Source organism: Microcaecilia unicolor, chromosome 12 (genome assembly GCF_901765095.1).
Source record: "Microcaecilia unicolor chromosome 12, aMicUni1.1, whole genome shotgun sequence".
Taxonomy (NCBI): Eukaryota; Metazoa; Chordata; class Amphibia; order Gymnophiona; family Siphonopidae; genus Microcaecilia; species Microcaecilia unicolor.
Genome location: NC_044042.1, coordinates 35,605,209 through 35,631,749, shown reverse-complemented (window position 1 = coordinate 35,631,749; position 26,541 = coordinate 35,605,209). Strand labels below are relative to the sequence as shown.

The following is a 26,541-nucleotide window of genomic DNA, read 5'->3' as shown; positions in this document are numbered from 1 at the left end:
TCTGTCTCTGAGGTTAACAAGAGCTTGAGGTGTCTCTAAAAGGGAAAGGAGGGGAAATGGGAGTTTCCATACAATGGGTCTGGAGGTTTGTCTCAGTGGAAGGGAGAGCTGAAGGTTCATGCAGGAGGATTTGCCCATCCTGAAACCATGCCACTGTAACTTATTGGCCTGCTGTGATCTGTTTGCTTTTCAGACCCTGTACAAAGCAAGTCAGGAAAGCGAGTGCTATGTGATAGATGCTGAGGTTCTAACCCATGATGTCCCATATCATGATTATTTTTACACTGTCAACCGTTACACGCTCACCCGCGTTGCCAGGAATAAGAGTCGACTCAGGTACTATTTTGCATACTGGGGGAAGAAGGGCTTTCTTGTTTCTTGCAAAAGGTGGCAGACTTGCTTTTTTTTTTGTTTTAATAATATTTTTATTAATAAGAGAAATACACAAACAACTGATTTTCCTGTTCTCCCAGACTGGGAGTTTTAGCTTTGAAGTATTCCCCCTGATCTGAGAGAAATCTTTGAGGAGTGTTCAGAAGGGAGGCTTGTAGAATGGAAGTGCAGCACATTAAGGGGCAGATGCTCAAAACTGCAGTGCTGTACAAAACAGCACTGGAAAACACTGCCGAAAAATAACTCCCCAATGCTCAGCACTAATAATTTGCAAATGTAATGTGCGCTTTTAGCGCTGAGCATTGGGAAGTAAGGGGGGGAATGTGCCTAGCATATGTGCACAAGACCTGCAGTGATACTGAATGGCCCCTTCCCATCCGTGCACGGCTCGATGGAGATGGGCTGGCAGAAGCCGTGCTTGGGTTCATTTGTCCTTTCGCATAAAACTGGCTAGTTTAAAATAAAGATACAGCAGCAGATTACAGGAGACAGAGTGGAACAACAACAACAAAAAAAAAATCCTGGAGAGATCTGCATATATTATGGTTTTTAAAGGCATCAGCTCCAAGCTGGTGTAGGGTTTAAAGTGGTAGGAGTGCTCTGGTGAGGCGCGCTGTTTTTTGAGCATCTGTATGTTTTTAATGACATTTGCATGTCATTGCGGTGTTCCTGCATGCACTTGTTGCAGGGGCAAAGCTAGGTGGGGCCACGAGGGCATTGGCACCCACAGATTTAGTCCTGGCTCCCCTCTACTTTCGACCTCCCCACACTGCTTTCGACCCCACCCTACTGCCGCTGCCAACCCTCCCCCACCGCCACCAGGTTCCTTTGCTGGCGGGGGTCCCCAACCCCCGCCAGCCTTAGTCTTCCTCAGTGACAGTCTCCGGCACATTCACTGATCTGTGCTGTGAGTCCTGACTGACGTCGTGCATGCAGGACGTCAGTCAGGACTCAACACAGATCAGTGAACGCGCCGGAAACCGGTGCTGAAGAAGACTAAGGCTGGCGGCGGTAGGGGGGGTTGAAAGTGGCGAGGGAGGGTCGGCAGCAGTGAGGGGGGTGGAGTCCGAGAGTGGTGGGGGGGTTGGTGGCTGGGGGAGGCGGGCTAAAATGTGTGTCCCCCCCCCCCCCCCCCCACCTTGGGCTCTGGACCCCGAGGTCTGGGTATGCCCCTGGCTCGTTGTTTGCCATGGTAGAGCCTTTTGTGCATTCTGCGCCAGCAAACGTGGTGCTAGTCTGGCGTTAATGGCCTCTAGCACCCGTGTTTACTTCTGAGCATCGGGCTTGGTTATGTCTGTCTTTGCATAAAACAACACTATGTCTTTGTTCAAAAATGTATCCTGCCTTATGTTTTTTTCCCAACCTGCCTTTAATGTTTGTGCTGTAGGGTTTCCACAGAGTTACGTTACAGAAAACAGCCCTGGGGGCTGGTGAAAACCTTCATAGAGAAGAACTTCTGGAGTGGACTGGATGACTACTTCCATCACTTAGGTGAGTGTTGTAAATTGTATGGCAACTGTCAGATTTAACCCGGGGGAGGGGTGCTTGACTAAGTGCTGTTATCCACGTTTTGGTATCTATTCTGTCACTTCCACTTCACCTTCTCCTCCCAGGCCTCAGCCTTTCCCACCTGTTCAGTTTGATTTCTAAGTTTTTTTTTTTTCTGTTACTCATTTTATTCTCTTGGCATTTCCTTAGGTTTTTCCATACTATTTCATCTTTCTTCTGCTTATGTTATAGATACCATTTTTTATGTTTTCCCTTTTTTCTTCTGCTTTTATTTATCCTACGTATACTCTTCCATTCTCCTCTCTCCTGTCATGCTGTGTTACACACACCCCTTTCTCCTGGCCTTCCCACTCATTCACCCTTCTCCTTTTCTCCATAATTCCCTCATGGTTCACCTTTTTTTGCATCTTCTCCTCCAAACTTTCCTCCTTGCTTCTTTATTCCACATCAACCTTTCCTTCTCTCCACTTCTGCTCCTTATCATTCATCTCTCATCCTCACCCTTCTTTCATCTCTTCTTCCTCTCATCTTGCTCCCTTTCCCTTCCTCACACTCCCTCTCCTGTTGTTTTTACCCATCTCTCTCTTCATTGCACCTTCTCTATATCATCTTCCCCTCCCCAAACCCTCTCCTTTTGTCTTTCACTCACCTTCCTTTTTCTTCTCTCCTCCCCACTCTCTCTCTCACTCTCTTCACTCCTTCCTCCTGGCATACTCTCTCTCTCTCTCTCTCTCTCTCTCTCTCTCTCTCTCTCTCTCTTCTTCTCCATTTACTCACTCTCATCTACCCTTTCATAGTCTTTCTCCTCCCTACTTCTCCTCAGGTGCTGTCTCTGTCTCCCTCCTTCCCCCAGCCACATTCTGTCTCATTTTTCCTCCCTCTTTCAGCACCCTACTGGGTCCAGCATCTCTCTCTCCCCTTCAACTTTCCCTCCTTGCCAGATCCAGCACTTCTCCCTCTTCCTTTCCCTACCTTTCTCCCCCAACCAGCCCAGCATCTCTCCCTCCCCTTTGCCCTAATCAGGTCCAGCATTTCTCTCTCTCCCTCCTCGTACCACGTCCAACATCTCACCTGCTCTTTCCACTTCCCCCCACCAGGTCCATGATCAAACTCTCTGTCACTTTCCCCTTCTCCCATCAGTTCCAGCATCTCTCCCCCTCTTCTCTTCTCTTTTCCTCTCCATTCGCACTCCACACCACACCTTTCTGAAATCTCCCTTTCAGGGCTTCCTCTTAGTGAGGCAATGACAACAAAACTAAAAACTGTAACGAGCACTGCAAAACCTGGTGCAGCAGCTGCTGTGTTTTAAAAATGGCTGCCGAGACTTCCTGTGGCAGTCTTGCAAGACTGACGAGACCCGCGAGACTACCACTGGAAGTCTCAGGAGCCATTTTGAAAACACGGCGGCCACTGCACCAGGCACAGACAGAATAGCAGCATCGGGCAGAAAAGATTGGGATTCTTTCCTGCCCCCGAAGAAGCTGCTAGACCACGAGGGCCCTTTGAGGTAGGACCCACTTGCAGGGGTCTGTATTGTGTGGGAAGGGGGTGGCAACTGCGGCAGCAGGGGGCAGTGGCATGCGTGCAGCAGTAGGGCAGTGGTGCAGTGGTGCGGCAGCGAGCAGTGGCCGGGGAGGGGAGGGGGCCCAATGATCCTTACTGCCCGGGAGCCCCTACCATTATCAATCCACCCGTTGCAGGAAGGGAAGTTTCAGAATGGAAGATGCTGGGCTGTGGGAGTGAGTGGGGAAGAAAATGATGGCAGCTGCAAAGGGAGGGGCTTCATATTTTAGACAGGCAAGGACTGTGTGGCCTTCTTTTCAAGCACTGGGATGCAGCATTTGGGTGGGGCATTCCCCCCCCTTATCTTCCCCCAAACTACTCCCATGGCCAGCACCATCCATTCTTTAGAAGAATCTCAGCTTTTTAATGAGTTTTGTCTACTACTTGTAACCTGCAGAAAGTGAGCTGACCAAAACTGAGAGTGCATACCTGGCTGAGCTTCACCGACAGTCACCCAAAGAGAAGGTGATCAAAGCTGCAGTAGTACGCCGTAGGAAGCGACCCCACACTCACCTGAGAGTCCCTCATCTGGATGACACACTAACCCCAGTAACCACCCCCACTGATGAAGAGGTCATTCACCGAATCAAACACGTGGCAGGTAAAACTCTCCTAATAAGCCTGATGCTGTTGTTAGGTACTGGACAAGCATGCTATAGTATGGGCATGTCATAAATACAGATCTATTAAGCGAGGGGGCGTGGGCAGAAAGAGGTCAACACCAGTGTGCTGTAACCTCAGATATAAGTCAGAAGACTTGCTGGAGTCTTACGATAGTGTGCAGTTTGTCATGGTGACTTGCTGGAAAGGGGACTACAGTGAGTTTTCCCCTTGAGGGGAAAGCAGCCCACATGCAGAGAGAAACTGGACCTGTAGGCGAGGGACCTGCACAAATCTCTTTGCACTTTCAGGGGTCCTGTCCAAAGGTTAGCTAGCTGTGACTAAACTCCTTTGGTTCAACAGGCAGATGGCATTATTAGCCAATGTTTGACACCAAAAGCGGCCCAAACCTTGATTGTGTTCATGGTTTAGTTCCCAGGCATTATCACCATCTCTTTATACAATACTAATGGGTCCAATAGAAGTATTTTAAACCTGGATTGGCTGTGAGTAAGTATCCATACTAAAAGATGTAGGTAGTCAGTGCTCCCATGTGGCCCATTTATCACTTCATATAGTGGGTGAGAAGATCATCTTGGGTCATGTGTAATGAGAAACAACCTCAGAAAGATACACATTTCCCACCAGGTTCCACGCAAACACGGCACATTCCAGAGGAGCGGCAGAGTGGCTTCCACCTTCACAGTGTCTCCAAACTCCTGCTGATCATCAGCTGCGTGTAAGTAGTTAGACTTGGGGAAAGGAAAGGGTAAAAGGAGGAATGCACAAAGAATTCTGAAGCCACAACACCTTGGTCTTTGATCTTGTAAAGTCAGTGGAAATACCAAAGGTGTAAAGAAACTCTCAGCTTGGAGCAGGGGCAATGTCATAGATCCTGGCAGATGTTCTCATGCAAGTCCTTCTGTTAGATCTGAAGCAGGGCTTTTGGGCACCATCGTATGGGTGCAAGAGAATAGGCACCACACTTTAGGTGTCTATACACATTGGCACTGGACTTCTGGGCATACAAACAGGAGGTGACTGGTCCACCCCTGCAGTCACCTGGATCTGAGCCAGGGGGCCATCCAGGCCAGCAGAGGCACGGTGCTGCAGGCTGGGCAGTCCTCGGAGCATAAGAAAGAGCATAGCTGCTCGGAATAGGCAGTGTCCTCCCTCACAGGTGATGCCTGGGGCAACTATGATTTCCCTTGCAGCAACGATCCTCAGAGTATAAGGGAGAGCATAACTGCCTCAGGTAGTGCCTGTGAGGTAGGATGCTGTCTGTTCCATCTTCTCTCACAGGCACCTCCTGGGGCAGTTATGCTCTTCCTTATGCTCCAAAGACTTCCCTGCCTGCAGCACCATGCCTGTAGCTGCCTGGATAGCCCCCAGCTCAGATCCCATTGAGTATGAGGAAGGGGGGAAGGACCCTAAGAAGCTGCCCATACGGGTGCCCAAAACGCGCCAATACAGCAGTGCCCGAAAGTCATGAGCACAAAAACTACAGTACGCAGACACTCATGCCCAAAAGTCACGCTCCTGTTAGGTCTGCCCTTGGGACTGGGAAAATAAACAGAGTTTTCCAAACTGTGAGTTGAGGTCATGCATGCCACATTTGGGGTTGCGACCTAGCCCGGAAGTACATAGACATGTCATCCTGATGCAAAAGAAGAGGCATAGCCACCAAAAGAACAGCCAATGGTTGACAATTACAAGAAGTATATTAAAAGAGCAACCTGAAACAAGTGTGTTTTGACTGGCTTCTAAGCTACTCACACTGGCTTCAAGGAGTCCAGTGTAAGCAACCTTTATGCTCTGTGTGTTCTGTTTTAAGGTGTGTTGTATGTTTCTATGATAAGGACCAAATGTGCCCCTGATGTAGACAGTCCACTGCCGAAACATATTGGACTTTTTTTAATACGACTACATGGTAGGACAATATAAGCACACTTTTATTCTAAAAAGGTTGCTTTTTCAATAAACACCTTTTACTGGTTCTTTTGGCAACTTTTTCATTCATGTGATTCTGATTCATCTTGGTGGGGTGACCAGCATTGCTACTGTCATAACTGTGGGGTTGTGGCCCAAAAAGGTTTGGTAAGCTCTGGAATACAATGTTCCATGAGGACAGCTTTTTGTTGTTTGTTGGGAACCAGTGGAAGAGGTGGACATTGAAGGACATCTCCATTTGAAATCTTTTTCACTTTGATGTTTCTTTCCCCAGCCTTGTTCTATTGGTGATTCTTAATATGATGCTTTTCTACAAACTTTGGATGCTGGAGTATACCACACAGACACTTACTGCCTGGCAGGGGCTACGGCTTCAGGAAAGGTAAGACTTTCAGGTTACTGTCCTGAACCTCTGCCTTCAGGCTCTGCTCCACCTCACACCAGCGTGGCAGTGGCTGCAGGCACTGAAATAGTATCCGACTGAAGGTATTAGGAGAGAGAGGCTGCACTGAGCTTTCGTGGATGAGGAGTGACTTGTGTCATCTCGAAAACATCTTTCCGTATTCTTTTCTCTGGGCAGAGTGCCGCAGTCACAGGCCGAATGGACCCAGTTGCTAGAATCACAGCAGAAGTACCATGACAGCGAGCTACAGAAATGGAGAGAGATTATCAAATCTTCGGTGATGCTGCTAGACCAGGTGAGAAGAGAAATGGAGAACTTAGAAATTAAACGGTGAAGTGGTGAGGATAGGAAAGAAGCCTGGGCTGGTCAAAAGTGAGTTTTAAGTGGAAGCCAGAGATAGAAGCAGAACATAAAATAGTGGTGGGGTAGAAAGGAAAATTATGAAGGATCTCAATATCACTGAGCATAATGATGGTGGGATGAGGAAATAAAGAACCCTAGAGAGTGGGTGTCAGGTGCAAAGAGTAGGTAACAAAGCATAGTGCCTAGAGTGACACCAATTGAGAAGGTGTGAAAGTGAGATAGCATCGTGAACCGACTGACACAAGAGAGTGAAGTGAGAGGATGGGATGCCATTAATGAACTGACACAGGACAGCGAGGGGTAAGGGTGAGAAAGTGAGATAGCATTGTGAATTGACCCAAGAGAGTGAGGTGAGAGGGCAAGAGAATAAGGTACTATCATGAACTGGTACAAGAGTAAGGTGAGAAGATGGGAGAGAAAGAGATGTCATTAGTGAACTGACACAAGAAAGTGAGGGGAGGTGGCAGGAAAGTGAGATAGCATCTTGAACTGAGAGTGAGGTGAGAGGGTGGGAAAGTGAGATAGCATCGTGAACTGACACAAGAGAGTGAGGTGAGAGCGCAAGAAAGGTACCATTGTGAATTGGCACAAGAGAGTGAAGTGAGAGGGTGGGAAAGTGAAATAGCATCGTGAACTGACACAAGAGAATGAGGTAAGAGGGTAGGGAAGTAAGATAGCATCTTTGACACGAGAGTGAGGTGAGAGTGCAAGAAAGAGTTGTACCATTGTTAACTGGCACAAGAGAGTGAGGTGAGAGGGCAGGACCCACAGAACCCTCTTTCTCTCTGGGGTGTAAGGAGGGGTGATGGGTTTTCTCTGTTTACTTTCTGGTCATTTTTGCCCTGATAGTTATTCGTAAAAGTCCATGTCTTATAGCGCCTGTCTCTTTCTCACACTCTCCCGCTCCAGTACCAGGTATAACTAAGCTCAACCCCCTTCTCTTGCTTTTACTTTGCAGATGAAGGACTCTTTAATAAACCTTCAGAATGGCATTAGATCCCGGGATTATGGGTCCAAACCAGATGAAAAACGGAGCCATTACCATTGACAAAAAGCATGACACAAACTGTCAGAGGATAGTATGCAATATGTGTATAGAAATTATATAAATTAAATTATATCTATGTATGTATATGTATATATATATATATATGTGTGTGTATATATATATATATATACATACATACATAAAATATATAAATATATATTATATATAGATTTTAAAATAGGGAACTTTATGAACTGAAGTAAAAGGCAGTGCTGACCCTCCCGCATGTCATGAAAGAGGCACTTGACCGGAGCCTTGAACTTCTGACCTCCTAATTAGAAGAACATAATCATAGTAAGCTGGGCCTCCATGTCAGGCTTCTTTTCTACTGCATTTTCTTGCTACAGTTGTCATCACCAGCTTTTGTGTGCATTTTTTATTTATAAAAGCAAAGGTCTGTTATTGACAGGAACATCATTGACGGTCTTAAAACATTGTTGGTTTCCTCTACCTCTGAGGCCTGTGAATTCGCACACTTTAGGAGTCATCACATCACCACCACTGTGGTCTACCTAACAAGAACTTTGACTGGGTTGGCTTTCCTAAAATCAAGCAACACAAAGGAACTGATGAATCAAGGGCCTGCATGTAACTTGTGACCAAGAGCTGGAGTTTTCGGAGAGTCCAGCAACTGGAACTTCTCCCTGTCCTCAACTCTGGAACTATTAGAGTTGGGGGTGGGGGTTTGATGCACTAATTAATGTAGTGGAGTCTGACCCCTCTCACAGCTGGGGGTACAATATGGAACTCACTGTGGAAGAGAGTTACGGCACAGAAACAATTAAATATATATATATTTATATTTATAAGAGAAACTAAACAAAAAAACAAATCTGGACCAAAAGTGAGATTATACATCTGCCTCTGGAATCCATTTCAGTGCCCTGGAGGTCAGCATAGGGTCAAGTAGAGGCTGTAGGAGGCAGGGAAAAGGAGAGTTGTCTACAAGGTAAGAATGAAGGAGGGTGGAAACTCAACAGGCTTTGGTCAGTGTGAGGGGGTGAGACATGGAAACGAAGGGTGAGGAGAAGTCGTTTTCAAGTCAACTGGAGATATAATGAAAAGTGTCCTTCACTTCATCAATATAGGAGAGGCTGTATTTTCTAGAAATTAAAACCATAAATGTTGACATATTTATATCTTTATTTTGCTAGAGCCTGAACCCACGGTGCACTGAAAACAGAGCTTCCTACTCCATGATTAAGACATGCCCCCTTCCTTTCCTCCCCTTCCCTTCCAAACTTGCAAGTGGCTGTAAAACAATCTTCATCCTGCTAGTACTGATCCCTGACAGCATGAGTTTCATATGAAAAGAGTCCATTTGACCGTCACATCTGTAGTGCATGGGAGAGTTTTCCTTTCCTAATAATTTTTAAATAATGCAAATACTTGAATGTTAAAAGAGTATTTTACCTATGATGTATTCCTAATTTGTGAAGCTATTAAGTTTGTCTATAACGCATATGTCTCTGCCCTCTGCACCCTTCTCAAACTTTATCTTATTGTGACCACAGGAATATGCAAATAAGGTAAAAGTAGGGATGTAAATTTGGAGGGCTGGAAGGTGAAAGATATCAGATTTGATGCTGCTGTTATCGTCTCTTGGGGGTGTTCCATATTTAAGAACACAGTAGCTAATATTCAGCAGAAGGAGAAGGCCAGATAACTTATGAAGGTGTCGGGTGTCTTCCGTCACCTTTTATTCTTCTTCTTTGCTACTAAAACTATTGGAGTGTTGTGGAAGAAAGAACAGGAGGTTTGGAGTGTACAAAAGAAATAGGAGCCATGGTGGCTTGCTGGTCTTGTTGACATTGCCTTGCAATTGTTCTCTGCGACTTGTTCCATGGGGGCAAGTTTCTATGACAGGGAATGCAGGCCTCCATCATTCACAATACCAAGGACATGACATTGGACACCATCTTTTGTCTCAACCCCCTGCTACTTTCATTGGGTGTTTCATATCATTGTTAGATGGATTTCAGATGGGGGCTTCTTCACAAATGCCAGTGACTTCCGGATATTGGGGTCAGTTGGCAATGAATGCTGCTATATTTACAAGGATTGTTTGTTAGCCACTGATAAGCATTCTTAACTTCCACTGCTTGGTTGCAATTTAACTTGTACTGCTGGTTTCCATGAGGTCGGTTTGCAGTTGGTAGTGATTATATAACTGGTTCCCAAAGGTTAGTAGGAAGCTTGTTACAAGCAGGACTGATCTGAAAGGGACTGTTGTTGAGAAGCAGCCTCTAAGTTGCACAGCTCAGTGGTTGTCAGTCCTCCATCTACTGGTTAGATTAATGTAGGTTGTTTGGCAGGAGGTCATTCTGTATTATGAGTACTAACATTTAAGCATCAATTATGCATGTAGATGATCAGAATAATGGGCATATATGCATGTATGCAAGTAAATGCCACTAATCTGGCTACACATTCTGTAACTACTCATATCTTCAATAACATGTAGCTTTGCAAATGGGTGTTCACATGGATGGGGTTGACTCATGTGCATATCTTGAAATACTGTAAGTTACATGTGTATTTTTGGAATGTAGGTGTGAGCATTTTCACTAGTTTTATGGCTGAGGTTAAGTGTTTGTATCTAAACACATATGTGTGGTTACACTAGTGCTCTATAGAGGACAATAGGCTCCACCTGTGTGCCCCTTCCTTGCGTTGCCCTCTCGGTGTTAAGTGCTGCATGTTTCTGGGATTAAGTTCAGTTCATACCTGCCATATATGTACAGAGTGTTCATCTGCAAAACAGAAATAGCCTACATTTATTGAAGAGAAATTGGTGAGAAGCTCAAATACAGCCTTTCAGTCTTATACTTAAGCCCAGTTCCGAATTTATGTAAGTTATTTAGTCTCATTTATTTCAACATTGTGCTTTGGTGCATTACAAGGAAAACCACTGGTATTTGTTAATGTTAAAAGCCCTAAAGCAGGTTATGGTCTGTCTTAGATGGAGATGACTGGGAAACTGCCAAGAACATGCGCCTTTCAAGAGTAGACTAAAAGAAAGGAGTTTTGGTTTCTTTTTTTTAGATTTCTGCTTTTTGCTTTGAATGTATGAAAACCAAAATTCTTTAAGGGTTACGAATTTACAGGAAGCAGTGCCCATATTTTCCTCTCTATTCCTAAAGTTCCAGACTGACTGTGAGATCTCAGACTGCATTGTTCATATTTGGTGTAAGAACAATAATGACATTTGGAAAAGAGGACGGACTCCTGCCTTGTCATAATCTCTCAGCTTTAGCTTTTGTATTGAGTATTACAGCAGGAGAATATCACCATATTTCCAGTCTTCCATCCCAGTGATGTTATCCCTTAATTTGGCATTAGTTCAGCAACAGATGAATCATCAGCTGTAACTCATACTTCAGGAGTTTCACAGTATTTGATGTCATCATATTACAGCTGAATGACATTTTAAGGCAAAGTGAAACAGCTGTAACACTCTGTAGACGATGTTTCAAAAAGTGTTGCATTTTGACAAGAAAATATTGAGTTAATATTTTGTTCTTGCAATACTCCTAACAATATTGTTACCTATAGGGTTGATTTAAGCATTGAACTACTACTACTAAAAAAAAAAAAAAGTGTGATCTAAAAAAAAAAATCCAAATTTTGACATTCCCCTTGCCATTCTGTAGAGGCTGATCTTTATAGTTGACTTACACTTTTTTGGTGCATAAAATCCCATTATGCAAAAGAAACATAGGTCCAGAGGTTAAATTAGGTCCCTGGAGCTTCCAGAACCTTCTTTGTCTTTGATTGTTAAGTAGCATCGGGTCAACCTGATCTTGCACAGGATATCCTTTAATCTATTACCGTCCTCTAGGAAGATGTAGAAATACCTCCTGTGGTTTTATTGATTTCATTAAGGCTGCCTCTGGATTGGTCTCAGATAGCCATGGCATAATCTCTAGACCATCACAGATTTCTGCAGAAGTTTAGTGCTGTGCCCTCTATTATCCCTTTTTTCCTAGTTGCTTTTCAGAAACTGAAAGTATTTATCATGTTTATGCCTACTCCTTTCTTTTTCTATGTTGCCACAATTAAGCATTGATAATGACTTATGACACAAAGGCTACTATTTCCTTTCCACTGAGGAAGACTTGCAGATATAACTAGAAATTGCCTAATCATTAGGGGTGATTTGATAACATGGGCGCTACCATTTACGCACCGATTAACGAGTTAAACTTTTTTTTATTCCACCTTCATCCAAAGCGGATCACAATAAAACACACAAACTATAAAAATCAGAAGCAGCACATAAAATAACCACCTTTTTAGCAATATGTAAGCCACATTGAACCTGCCATACGGTGGGAAAATGTGGGATACAAATGCAATAAATAAATAACAACCACCCTACCCTATCAAAAAGGGTAAATGATTAGAAGACTGGCATATGCATTCATAGGTCTATACATATTCACATAAATATCAAAATTCTACCTAAACACTATCTCCCTGATTCTATAAATGTTGCCAAAAATTGTGCGCACAAATTTAGTCTCATTCTTGATTTGCATATGCAATTTAATTGAATAACAAGCCAATTAGTGCCAATAATTGGCTTTTTAACAAGAACATAAGAATATGGGGTCAGACAGTGGTCTACCTAGCCCAATATCCTGTTTCCAACAGTGGCTAATCCAGGTGACAAGTACCTGGCAGAAACCCAAATAGTAGCAACATTCCATGCTACCAATCCCAGGGCAAGCAGTGGCTTCCCCAAGTCTGTCTCAATAGCAGACTATAGACTTTTCCTCCAGGAATCTGTCCAAACCTTTTATAAACCATGATATGCTAGGTTTAAAAAAGGTTAGGGCAAGTTCATGGAGGAAAAGTTCATAGCCTGCAATTATTGGCACTAATTAGATTTAATTTGGACCAACGCAATAAAGTTAAGCATGGTTCAAAAAAAGAGGGCACAGAAATGGGAGGATCATGGGCATTTTGGGGAGGAATAGGGACATCAAAAATTACATGAGTAATTATAGAATAATGGTGCTCCGCATGCAGATTTAGGCATGGGCATTTGTACCACGCTATTGTTAGTGCAAATGGCCATGCCTAAAATTATGGGTGACTTTAGGCGTGGCTTATAGAATACTATTTACGTGGGTATTTTTCTTTGCCAATTTTTTTAGGCACCATATATAGAATCTAGCCCTATGTTCATAGCTTACGTAGTGCATATTTTACAGGTAGGCATAAATATGGGTGGAGCATGGGCCCTGTTTGCACTTATGAATGTAACTTCTAGAATGCACAAGAACCATGTGTATCTCTTAACACTGAGGTGCGAATACTTACCTCAGCTCTGTGGCTGGCGTTACTGCTCACGCCTAAATTATAGGTGCATATTTCACCTATTAGGCATCAGTAGCATTTATATCAATCATGGTAGATAAAAATTAAAACAAGGTACGTGCTTTTAAATATTAGCGGAATAATATTCAAACCAACGTCAACAAAGATTCTGTTTTTCTTCCCCCTGCTGGGATACAGGGGGATTAAATTTTCTATTGAATTTTTGCTTATCATAAGGATGAGTAGGTTGGTTAGGACGTCACTTTGACACCCTCAATCTGACCTAGTCAAACTTAGCAGAGTCCATAGGCAAATCCAGGACCAACACATAATGAACTAAATTCTGTATAAAGTGCCAAAAAAAAAATCACTTAGTACTATTCTATAAATGACACTTACGTTAAGCACCAACCAAAACCCAAAGGTAAAAACACCCTACGTATAGTCCAAACAGAAAATCTAGGAAGTTAGGCACCGTTTATAGAATAACGCTTAGCGCTGGGAACCATGACTACATTTAGGTGTGACCATGTACACCAATGAAATCTTGGTGTAAATCCCTGTGCTTAAATTAGGCACAAATCCTCTTTATTCTGTAGCTGCATGTGTAAATTAAAGAAACCCTCCCATGGCAATGCCCCCTTTTTGGACCTGCACATAAAATGTAGTATCCCATACCTAAATGTATACATACAAATTTTAATTAAATTCAGATAGCAGCAATAACTGCTTAAGATCTCAATTATTGGTGCTAGTTGGCTTGTTATTCAATTAAATTGCACGTGAAAATTGGCTGTGCACCCAAATTTTAGCAATTTTATAGAATTCTGGGGAGTATGACCCTTACCACTATCACAAGGTTTTTCTCAAAACTGAATAATTAAGATGCCCAGAAATAAAAGTAAACAAAAACTGAAAAGAAACAAAAAAAATGACAGTTGATAGCGTTTTTCATTGGACTAACATAATTCATTTCTTTTCTAGCCTTTGGAGCTAACACTTACTTCTTCAGGTCAAAATAGAATGAGCAAAAGATGTGAGCAATGACAACAAGCATAAAAAGGGGAAAGGTGATGGTGGGGAGGGGTGAGGAATTTTAGGGCTCATAGGGGCCCTTTTACCAAGCTGTGGGAAAAGGGGCCCTGCACTGGCAGTGGGGGCCGTTTTTCCTGCGCACCAGGACCCTTTTTACCACAGCGGGTAAAAAGACCCCAGGCATACGTGGCCATGCGGTAAGAGAACTCTTACCGCATGGCCATGCAACGAGGAGCCCTTACCAACAATAGGCGTGCAGCAATGCCCGATTACCACCAGGTTACCACCACATAAGCCATCCCGTCCCCCCCCCCCCCCCCAAAAAAAAATGGCACATGCTGAGGTTGGGATTACCGCCAGCGGCCACATTAGGCCAGCAGTAGTCCCAAAGAGTGAGCACTAAGCCTGCTTTGAGTTTACTGCTGCTCTGTAAAAGGACCCCATAATATTAGAACTCCGTTTACTATGCGGCGGTTGTGATTCCCAGCATGGCGAATGTGACAAAGCCCATTCAGTTCCTATGCTGGCACCTACCCAGCTACCAACACCAAATATACAGGACTGAGTTGGCCAAAGGGAGATGCCTTCGCACCTTTGATATTAGGCAACAGTCCCTGAATAGCTGCCCAGTTAACTTAGGACAGCCTTTTCTCTGTCCTAAGTTAACCATAAAGCTACGCAGGTGCCACCACAGAATATCCATCCACAGCTCACTCCAGTTCTAACCAGTGCTTGCTGCAATGCTCAGAGCATGCATTCAGCAACACTCTCCAGTTAAGTGCCACTGAATGCTCCTGGTCACACTGGCCTGCTTTAACCAGACAGGAGCCTCTCCTGTGTAGTAGACCATACTGAATATCAACCCTCAGGTCTTTATTGAGTCTTTCCTTGACAGTTCTTTATCCAGAATAATTTAACGTGAGCACTGACTAGGTCGATAGGTGGAAGTTTTGATTAAATCAAAATCCAGATCCCATTGAGCCATCTGGCTTTGTGATCACTGCTTCAGTAGAGTCCAGTGAAGCAGCATGAAAACGAAAGAAAATTAAATCTAGCAACCAAACACAAAAGAGCAGGAGAGACTGAATTGGCCAGTCTGTGGTTGACTGTCAGCTTCTCATCGAAAGCCCTCTTGCTTCCTTGTGATTTTCATGTGGAAAGGATTTGAACCGTTATACAGTTAAAATATAAGCATAGAAACACAAAAGAGTTGAAGGTTGAAAAAGAGTACTTGGTTAACCTAGTTTGTCCTTTTGTATCGATCTCTTCTGCTGCCACAGATTCTACTAGATCTCTGGTCATCTACCTTTTCTTGCCAGTAAGATTCCTGTTGTGTCTGCCCCATTCTTAAATTTGGCAACCATCCTGGCTCCGGCTACTTCCCTGGAAGTTTGTCCTAGGTGTCCCTTGCTTTCTCTTGTTCAAAACTTGCAGCATAAGCTTCATGAGCTCATCCACGCATATGACACTTGTCTGATTTTATTTCTTTCTGTTTTTAACATGTTGATAAACGTACACACTTCTCTTATTGTGCACCTTTGTGTAGATGGTTCATTAATATGTATTTAGTGTGTACAAGGGGGGCTTCATTCCAACAATTACCCGTAAACTGGATGTATCCATACCAAAACATGGCTGGAGTGTGTCCAGTCTAACTTCTTAAATCATTATCTTCACTAATAATTCTATTCTCTTCTATACCTCTTTTCCCCTCTTTCACATGCATATACCATAATTGTGCATTATGGAATTATGAATTTAACCTTTAGTGGTAACATAAATATACCATGAAAGCTTCATGGTAACAGAAATTCTTGCACTATAGTTTTTCAACAGACAGAGAAATATGTTACAAATGCAACGTAATGTTTTTGTTTCCCACTAAGGAAGCCCAAAGTGTAGTTTGATATCTAATCACACGGGGGAACACGTGAACATTTTAAATGCGATAGTAAAAAGGGTTGTAGGTAACGTGTAACATGTAAGAACCTGTAACTTTAAAAGCTGAAAGGGTTTGTAAGCACTTTAGGGGATGCAGCCCTAGTATTTCAAACCATATGGGAGTGTCCTGATTGAAGTTTATATACAGCTGAAAATAATTATTGGCATTAGAAAGCAGCAGTGTCAACAAGTGCTTCCAATACCAAATTAGTACTTCACTATGCCAGTCTATAGGGACTAGTGGGTGTTGATCGTTTTATCCTGTTCTCCAACTACTAAGACTATGGAACCAGTGCCTCTAACTTTGGCAGAGGGGACAGCAAGGAAATTGAGAGGTTTGCTGCAGCTATGCAGTGGAGGTGCCCTCGAAAGTCTGAATTTTTGACAACCGCCTAAAAACAATAAGCGTCATTTCTGCTAATATGGGGCCAAGCTTATGATCAATTATTTTGTAACTTTGAATCTCGATAACTGCGTTTGCTACCTGTACATATTTCTAAAATACCTGTAAATCCTGTGCATGTGCCTCTTTGAATGAAGTCCACTTAGACGGCACTGGTTGGCTAGGATATGTGGATGTCTTTAGAACGCAGAGAAAGACCTGGAGATAGACTGGGGTTGGAAAAGAGAATGAAAGGGAGTGAACTCTTCAATAGTTTGATGTGGCTTAATTTATTCTTTCAATCCTTCATCTGCAAGATATTCTTTGACAGTTTAAGTAACACCCATGTCACAGGTTTTTTTTTGTGCCGTAACACATTCTTTTAGATGTACAGAGTGGTAAAAAAATGGACTGTTAACCCCTCGCCTTTTCTTTGAGCCACCACTGTTTATTTTCATAGTGCGAGTCTCTCTAAAATCATCCTTCACTGGAGAGCTGTTGCTAGATCATGGACTAAATGTATAAGACCCAAATAATATTTATCTATTTATAGTATGTTCTTCAATCCTGATCTAAAACGCATAGAACATTTTGGCTTTTGGTGCACTGTATTTTTTTCATCTGGCTGTAAAGCATCTCCAAATCTAAGATCTAGGTTATTCCTGAGTTCTAGATTCAGGAACTTCTAGTACTGTCCTTTTCTTTGTGATATGCAAAAAAGCAGGTTCTTACATTATGAAGTAGTATTTAGAGAAAAGCTTAAAACATACACTTCCAAAGTGATATGCACACTGGCCTTTCCTGTCCATATTTTCTTACCTCACCCTTTTTGGGCATTGTCTATAGGGCCAGCATGTCTTCCTGGTGTCAGGCAGAAGAGGTTTAGCTCAGGAATCAGGGTAGCTGGTAGTCTTATTTTCAATCTGGATCCACATTTCCAGATCAGGAATGGAGTGGTAACAGACATTTGATATCCACTGGTGGATCGTGCACAGAGCATAAAGTTCTTTATCTGGAGCTGGCAGGAGGGCAGTGCCTAAACTGCTGTAAGTGTTGTGCAATCCTTGTAGATAGGTCATGGCACTTTTGAGATTACAATCCAGCTAGAATGGTCAAAGAGATGGGAGGCATTTTGACAGCAACCAGCTTATTTTGGCTCCAAGATGGGGGCAGCTGCTATCTGCCCAGCAGCATTTCCCATGAAGGTTGCACAAGGTGCTAGTTCATCTGCAAGTTCACAGAGCCTGCAGGTCAGGTCAAGGTCATTAAAAGCCTGCAGGTCAGGAAGTTGCGTTGATCATGGGTGAAGCTGGAATACTTTGTAGTGTTATTAAATTCTTGACATCAGGCACACGCAGAAGGAACAACAGTCTTCTCTCTGAGCTGTCTGGCTTTCTGTGTTTTGATCTGTAACTGTAACAAACTTTGCGCTGTGCGCAGAGTGTGATAAAATGGTAATCTTACCTGCTAGAAAATAGATGTAAAGGCTGCACGGCCAAATCTTAATGTAAAATTAGATAGAACAATGGAAATCTGAATAAAAATACTTAACCAAATTCCATATGGGGAGCCCTTGTTTTATTAACTTTTTGAAATACCAGCATGAAAACACACATGGATTCCTTTCACAAGTCAATCAAACGCTGGAGAAAAATCAAAAGAGGAAACTTATGTTGTAATTACTGTTCTCATAAATGGTCATACTGATGGGTCATATTCTGGTATATGCTTGGTTCAAAAAAAAAAAACCTCCCTAGCATTCCCTCAATTTATTGTACTACTCTTTGAAGTAGATAAAAAACAACAAAGCAGTGGAATCAAATGCATTTATTGGAACAATACCCGACGTGGCCACGTTTCGCCCTCAGGCTGCGTCAGGGGTATAAACTATCAGTTTAGTTGGAAGTAGCAGATAAGTGGAACTAGATTTTTGGAACTACTAGTGTGTATGATATATTTACATACACTTTTGATAGTTTATACCCCTGACGCAGCCTGAGGGCGAAACGTGGCCACGTCGGGTATTGTTCCAATAAATGCATTTGATTCCACAGCTTTGTTGTTTTTTATCTACTCTTTGAAGTTACAGTGCTTAGAACAAACTTCTGTTCCTTTTAGTAGAATGGTCATTTCAAAGAAAAACTACCACCCATAGGTAAATCTGTCCTGAGGAACAAACTCCATGAATTCTTGCATGCCATTTGGAAAGTTATATAAATTCTTTTATATGGTTCCACAAAGGAACTTTGGCCATTTGAGTCAAGAAGTTTCTAGTAAAGACATTCATCATTGTGAGCAGGTAAAATCCACCTTCCATGCTGTTCTCACATCTTCTCATAGGAGATGAAGAAGAGTTGGACTCCACCACCAAGCCCTAAATGTGAGAGGGGCTAAAGTCAAGTTGTCTCTGAGCATGTAAATTAAAGGCTGGTTTTTCTACTCATAAACATACTGCAGGAGAAGAAATGTTTCCACAGCTGCTTCTCTAATTGGGACAGATTGATAAGCACAGTTATCAAATTCACTGGAATGTAATATTCTCCTCAGTGGAACTCTGGCTACTCTTCAAATAACTACATGGTCTTGACCATCTTTAAGTAAAACAAGGTCTATGCTTCAGATACTGAACTAATACTGTTGTCAGGAGATAGATCCAATGGCAGACCAACTACAGGCTCCCCACTAGGACACTGAGGACACCAGACAGAGTTCAGTTTTATTTACCCCATTAATTTGGAAGGGGGGGGGGGGATCAAGGCATGTTCAAGTTGACGGTCACCCATGGCTGAGTGGAGCAAGACCAACTCTTAAAGTCTGCAGAACAAATTCTTTGCATGATTTAAAGGCAGAAGACAAAAAAAAAAAGTATAATAACTTCATAGAACTGAAAGAATGCAGTGTTGACAGCTAAAGTTGCTATTCCTATAGGATGAGGCTGCCAGAGCAGTTCTGTCTACCCAATGGCATGTGCAAGAGGAGACCTAAGAATTTACCACAAAGCTCAACAGAGAAGATGATAACCAGGCTGAATACATTTGTTGAAACTGGTCTTTAAATGATAATAATAAAAGCAGTTTAAATCAAGAAAAAAAAGAATACCCAGTTCTTAAAAAAAGAAAAATCCTAATGATTTATTTGTCAAAGTGATTGGATAGTCCACACAATTTTAAAAACATTAGAGATAATGCAGCATGCAAAATACAGAGCCACTATGTCTGTCCAAAGCAAGGTCAAATTGGTGACCCTGTCCAAGCTGTAGGACTTAGAACGTGAGTGATGACAAAACTAAAACCCATTTCTGGGTCTTGTGACTCAGAAGAGCTATGTGCCTCCAGCTGCTGTCACCCCCCTAGCAACAAAACAATTCCCCTCTCATTCCATAAACAGCATAGCTTCTTCTGCCCCCCCCCCCCCCCCCCCCCATTTCCTGCAACAGTGTTCACAATGCTATGATTCTGCACATGTATGTTCACAAGCATGTACGTAGCAAACAAACAAAATCACAGATGGTCACAATAATTACAAAAGTTGCAACCATGCTCAACATAGCTCGACCTGACTAATTTGATTTCTAGCCCTTGGCAATGAGCCACCAACATGTTTCCTGTTTTATAAACACGGGTCTGTTGCAAAGATGAATTGAAGGAACTAACCCAGACTTTATGTTTTTTTTCAGCATTGCTACATAGGGATGAGTTGTGATATCTGCCCCTTTTAGATATGAGTTTGACTCCTCGAACAGTTACTCGCACACAAACACAATGGAAGACCATAGAGAAACTGCTATACCACTACCAATGGAAGGCTGGATGAGTGTTAAATGGACCAATCAAATGAACAGAAAATCCAGCCTCTACTGCTGAGTGCAGCCAATTCATGAAGAAAACAATGGAGTAGAATTAGAGTAATAATTTCCACCATTTAGGATTATGGGTCAATATTCAAAGCAATTTTAATGGGCAGGAGAGGCTCCTGCTCACTTAAATTGTGCTCAAGTGGCCAACTGACCATATTCAGCACACCTAACTGGTCAATGCCACTGAATATCAGCACTAACTAGCCATCTGGAAACTGGGCAGAAGAGGAGCATTACGGGGGCAGAATAGAGGAGGAGACAGCAGTTATACTGGTGCTGGCAATATTCAGAGCCGCTGCCCACACAGCTAAGTGGCACATAGGACCACACAAAAAGCAGTCCTATGTCCATTAGTAATGCAGATGCCAGCACTCAATATCAGAGGGCATGCCATTAATTTCTGGGTGCCACCAGGAGCGGGAGTGAGTGGAAGTGTTTTATGCAGGTCTCAGCTGAATATCAGCCAGGTCCTGCGTAAATCTCAGCAGCAAACCCTTGTCCAGTCAGACCCAGCTATTCAATACTGGTACCTGGACATGGCCTGCCACTATCAGGGTCTAATTCTAACTGCAGTGCTCAGTGTTTAAAATATGCTAGACACTATTGGAGGAGACAAAAGGAGATCTATTTTTCTAACTGAGACCCAAGAAAATACATTTGTGGCCTCTCTCTCTCTCCTTGTACACATGACCATCAGTGAGATGATGCTTCAGAAGCTGCTGGGGCAAAGGAGGAGAGGAAACCAAGATTGAAAGCAATATTTTGGCTCCCATTTAATTGCACTGAAAACTATGAAGTCCATATTCAACTATATGAAGTTTGTGTCAAATTATATTTATATTCAACAGTGATGTTTCGGGAGCACTGCTGAATATCCATATATAAGCTGAAACATAAGAATTAGATGATTCAAGTTTCTATCTGCTATTTGCACACTCTGCTATATGTTTAACAGCTGAATATCACCTTTTAGATATATTACATGAGTGGCACCAATCTAAATCCTTCCCCCTATTTGGACAGATATATTCAATATTCTTTTTTCAATCCCTGGCAGTTTTTCTTTTTTTTTTAAGCACTTAAGCAGCCGGTAAACACCGTGACTTCTGCCGAACATATATGTGCTTTGGAGCATTCTAACAAGTCCTCAGCCATTCCTCTTATCTATATCTATCTATATTTATTTATTTACTTTTGAATCAAATGAAACCTACAGGAAATTAAAGGAAAAATATACATCCGTAGATCAGAAATCCTCTGCAATCCCATTTTAATCTTCAAGCCCCGAATGCAGGAAAATCATATAGATCATTCCTGTTTCTTCTTGAAACAAGACTCATTAGCAAATTTAAATGCTTCTCTAAATAGAAAGGGCAATTCAATAACCAAAGCACCCACATGAACATGTGCATTACACGCAAATGATTTTCTGTTCATTTGATTGGTCTATTTAACACTCATCCAGCCTTCCATTGGTAGTGATATAGCAGTTTCTCTATGGTCTTCCATTGTGTTTGTGTGAGAGTAACTGTTCGAGGAGTCAAAGACTAAGGAGGCTAGGGCTATTCAGCTTGGAGAAGAGACGGCTGAGGGGAGACATGATAGAGGTATATAAAATAATGAGTGGAGTGGAACAGGTGGATGTGAAGCGTCTGTTCACGCTTTCCAAAAATACTAGGACTAGGGGGCATGCGATTAAACTACAGTGTAGTAAATTTAAAACAAATCGGAGAAAAGTTTTCTTCACCCAACGTGTAATTAAACTCTGGAATGTGTAATTAAACTCTGGAATTCATTGCCGGAAAATGTGGTGAAGGCGGTTAGCTTAGCAGAGTTTAAAAAGGGGTTGGACGGTTTCCTAAAGGACAAGTTCATAAACCGCTACTAAACGGACTTGGAAAAATCCAAAATCCCAGGAATAACATGTATAGAATGTTTGTACGTTTGGGAAGCTTGCCAGGTGCCCTTGGCCTGGATTGGCCGCTGTTGTGGACAAGATGCTGGGCTCGATGGACCCTTGGTCTTTTCCCAGTATGGCATTACTTATGTACTTATCATTGTTCCCTCTAAGCTAAGCAGGAGTCCCCCATCTACAGTCCTGCCAGTGGGGGGTGCTGTTTCTTTATAACATTTTCAATAGTAAGGGACAGGCATGCTTTGCAGGACTCCAGGGAACCTGCCTGTCCCTAGTGATTGAAAATACAATATTGAAATACCACCACCTACTGGCAGCAATGCAGTTGGAGGACCAGTGCATGTTACCTTGTATAAAGTAAAACGTTTTGCCTAATTTCTGTTCTAAATATCCACTTAACTTACATAGTGTGTATTTGCAAGGGAATTTACACAACGGTGGAGCACAAGTGGGGCTTCCACTTATGCGTGGAACTTACAGAATACAAAAAATTGTGTGTGACTCTGCAGCACTCAGGTGCTCAAACTTATGCCAACTCTATGGCTGGTGTAACTGCAGGTGTCTAGATGTTAGACACAAACAGAGAGGAACCAAAGTACACAGCAAGGTCCAAAAAAACAAAAAGCACCAAGAGCCTTCAAAATCGGGACAGCCTTTGTTCCCAACGCGTTGAGTGATTACTTGGTAATGTAAATGTGAGGAAGCTCCGCTGCTGCACACTGAATCCATTACGTTGTAACACATTTAATCCTCTAATGCAGGCGCTGTGCGCCAAAACATGGCCCATATCGGGTCATTAAAGGAAGATTGATTTTCAAGTCATATAATTAAAGGAACGGTGTCTCAATTTTGAAGGCTGTCGGTGCTTCTTTTTGGTTTTTTTTTTAGATATTAGACACAACAATAACGGGTTACACTAGTGTTCTATAATGGAATCTAGACTCCTATCACCCAGCCTTAGGGTACTTATACGGAGCAGCCCAGTTATAAAATTACTTCCTAAGTTCCATGCAGCAGAATCAGTCTCTGAAATACCTGTTCACAGCACTATGTGTATCTGGTAAGTGTTGTACCAATAGTAACATAATAATCATTTTCTCTGCATACTTCCAGCCACAAATCTTTGAAAATTGCTTTGTAAATAGCATTTCTTCTAATTGCCACCATAACAGCAAAGCTTTTGAAGCATGACTTCAGATTGACAAAGCTCAGAAAACTCTAAACCCCTGTTTACTGTGTAATACCCTATGGAATGGGTATTACTAGAGTTAATAGATTTTTTTTTCTAGAGGATGACAAGCAGGAGGGCTCGGATGGAGTGGTGGAACCAGGAGAGGTGACCCAGTCGCCGAAAGCTGAACCCAGACTGGACGCAGACTACATCAAAGGGGGACCGGTATGGGGGATGCAACAGTTGGGAAAAGCCCGAGCTGAGCAAACCAGGCCGCAGAACAGCCTAAAAAGAGATGGCGAACCCCAAGACTGGGTTCCAGGCACAGCTGGCGGTGGAGAGGTTGTGCAACTTGTTCCGCTATCTCCTTGTGTGGATGGAGGGGTACATAAATGACAAGTGGTCTGGCGGAGTGCTCATCAGGCAGACCCTTGGTCAGAGGAAATCCTGTCTGCCTCATTGAGTTTGGCCTGACTCACCCCTGCTATGCTGGAAGATCTTTCTGAGCATCCCGTGCCCAATTAAGTGAAACATGGAAGGATAAACCAAACCCCAAGTACCACCAAGAGCACATGGCTGGACTGAACTGTAATGCTGGTTGGCCTTAGTGTCCCTGTTCATTGAACCATGTTGCGTATACTGGACTGAGCTGAACTATGAAAAGGAAAGAAAGATGGGTTGGACCCAAGTCCCTACTTAAGCACCGAGAATGATGATGTTGATTAGTGAAGAAAATAAAAGAAAGAATGTTGTTGAATTGCCCAGAGTAATGGACAGATGTAAGATATAAGGAAAAATGTGTTTGAAGTTTAAGCAGCAAAATGATTATTTATTTATTTATCTCATTTGTTGTACCCCACAGTTTCCCCAACAGTGTCGGGCTCAATGTGGCTTACAACGGAAGGCTGTGCATCCTTAGAGCAATTTTCAGCCAAACCATTTTACTTGAAAATTGTGCTAATGATGGATAAGCCATTTAGAGAGTAATTCTACAACAGCCTACTTTTCCGAGATTGGATAGCAGAGCCGGTAGTGGGAGGCGGGGATAGTGCGGGGCAGACTTATACGGTCTGTGCCAGAGCCAGTGGTGGGAGGCGGGACTGGAGGTTGGGAGGCAGGGATAGCGCTGGGCAGACTTATACGGTCTGTGCCAGAGCCGGTGGTGGGAGGCGGGGCTGGAGGTTGGGAGGCGGGGATAGTGCGGGGCAGACTTATATGGTCTGTGCCAGAGCCAGTGGTGGGAGGCGGGACTGGAGGTTGGGAGGCAGGGATAGCGCTGGGCAGACTTATACAGTCTGTGCCAGAGCCGGTGGTGGGAGGCGGGGATAGTGCTGGGCAGACTTATATGGTCTGTGCCCTGAAGAGCACAGGTACAAATCAAAGTAGGGTATACACAAAAGTAGCACACATGAGTTGTCTTGTTGGGCAGACTGGATGGACCGTGCAGGTCTTTTTCTGCCGTCATCTACTATGTTACTATGTTTTCTTGAAAAATGCTATGCAAGTGGCAGAAAATGTGTATAAGTCTAGGCACCACCACTTATACCAACCCTACAGTTAGCCTAAATGTCCACTGCTAGATATATGCATAAACGTAACAAATTATAATACTTACTATATAATATACAGATGTACCTATGTGTTCCATTCCCACTTTAGCTAAGTACTTTTTCCACGATCTGGTATTCAACAAGAGGTCATTTACATACATAAGTACCCACTTACATATATAAATGACTAGAAATCTACCAGGGGCGTAGCCAGACCTCAACAGGAGGGAGGCCAGAGCCTAAAGTGGAAGGGGAGGGAGGACATTTTGGCCTGCCTGCGCCACTGCTGCTGTGAAGGTACATTGGCTGGCGGGGGCATGACTGAAAACAAGACAGGCAATGCGAGACTAGCTTGGAACAAACACTTCAGCTGGCAGGAGTTGGGGATCCCACCAGCCAAATCGGGAGCCTCAGAGCCAATTTGGGGGGCTGTAGCTACGTCACTGAAATCTACCATTTATATGCTTTCTTGAACCTACAATTAGGTGGGCTCCTTGTAGAATTACTCGCTTACTGCTCCTTGGCATATTTTATTTAGACTACCTAATAGGGAACCTTTCACATTCTTGCCATATCCTATATAATAATTTGCACCTCCAGTGTTCCATGTCTGGCTGCCTGGGTTCGTAACATCTCCTGACGTGAGCCAGCGTTCCATTCCCCCTCACTGTCCCGCCCTCACGTCAAGTTGTAATGACGTTAGAGGGCGGAACAGTGAGAGGGAAGGGAACACTGGAGGCGAGCTGACGGCAGGAGGGATGTTATGAACGGAACGGAAGCCAGTGCCAGCCAGCCAGCCAGCCAGAGAACGTTCAGGTACAAATTGAGGGGAGGAGAAAATCGCAGGAAATCGAGGGGAGGGAGGAGAGGGCAGGGCAGAGGAGAATTGATGGACATTCATGGGATGGGAGGACAGTAGAGGAGAGAATTGCAGGACACGGATGGGAGGGCAGGGAAGAGGAGAATCGCTGGACATGGAGGAGAGGGGAGAGAGAAAAACAAAAACTTACATGACAGTCTTCATAGGGCCTATTTCATTGTTGAGGAAACGGACATGGTTCCACTAGTGAATAAATAAACAGGGCCCAATATTCAGCACTATTTAAACGACCAGGAATGACTCCTAGTCAGTTAAATAGGGTTTAGCTGGCTAAGCGCAAATATTCGGGAAGAGATAGCCAGTTATCTCCATTGAATAGTAGCAGCTAGCCAATAACCAGCTATGTTGCACAACTTAGTTGGCTATCCATGAATATTCAAGTTATGACCAGCTAAGTTTAGTGGGCAAATAAGACTGTATAAATAGCGGTCCTATCTTTGCCCACTGTTAAGTGGCCAGCGCTGGATATTCACATAGCTGGTTAAGTTAGAGCTGGCCAACCCCCTCCCTGGATATTCAATGATGAGCCGTTTCTGGTGAGCACCATTGAATATCCAGAATTAGAACTGGAAGTGGCAGCTTACTGCACTGCCTGCCACCGGCTAAATAATATTTCCACATGAAGCCGCTGGACATAGTCTACGAGAAAGTCTCATT

The 26,541-nt window shown here is 43.3% G+C and overlaps 1 protein-coding gene and 1 long non-coding RNA gene across 5 annotated transcripts in view; one reads left to right on the top strand and one right to left on the bottom strand.

Moving 5' to 3' along the window:
* GRAMD1B (GRAM domain containing 1B) overlaps nt 1-7,876 on the top strand; it is a 348,426-nt gene extending 340,550 nt beyond the window's left edge. For all 4 annotated transcript variants that reach the window (XM_030221469.1, XM_030221470.1, XM_030221471.1 and 1 more), the window contains 7 exons: nt 194-336; nt 1,781-1,884; nt 3,863-4,066; nt 4,714-4,804; nt 6,290-6,397; nt 6,596-6,713; nt 7,740-7,876. In XM_030221469.1, the coding sequence (XP_030077329.1) occupies nt 194-336; nt 1,781-1,884; nt 3,863-4,066; nt 4,714-4,804; nt 6,290-6,397; nt 6,596-6,713; nt 7,740-7,829 (858 nt within the window). In that variant the 3' untranslated portion in view covers nt 7,830-7,876. The remainder of the gene's footprint in view (nt 1-193; nt 337-1,780; nt 1,885-3,862; nt 4,067-4,713; nt 4,805-6,289; nt 6,398-6,595; nt 6,714-7,739) is intronic.
* Nucleotides 13-18,058, bottom strand: LOC115481967. The gene is made up of 4 exons (XR_003944016.1): nt 16,319-18,058; nt 2,716-2,720; nt 2,232-2,240; nt 13-23 (listed from the first exon to the last, which is right to left on the bottom strand). It is a non-coding gene; the product is annotated as an uncharacterized LOC115481967 (long non-coding RNA).
* Between the last annotated feature and the right edge of the window lie 8,483 nt (nt 18,059-26,541).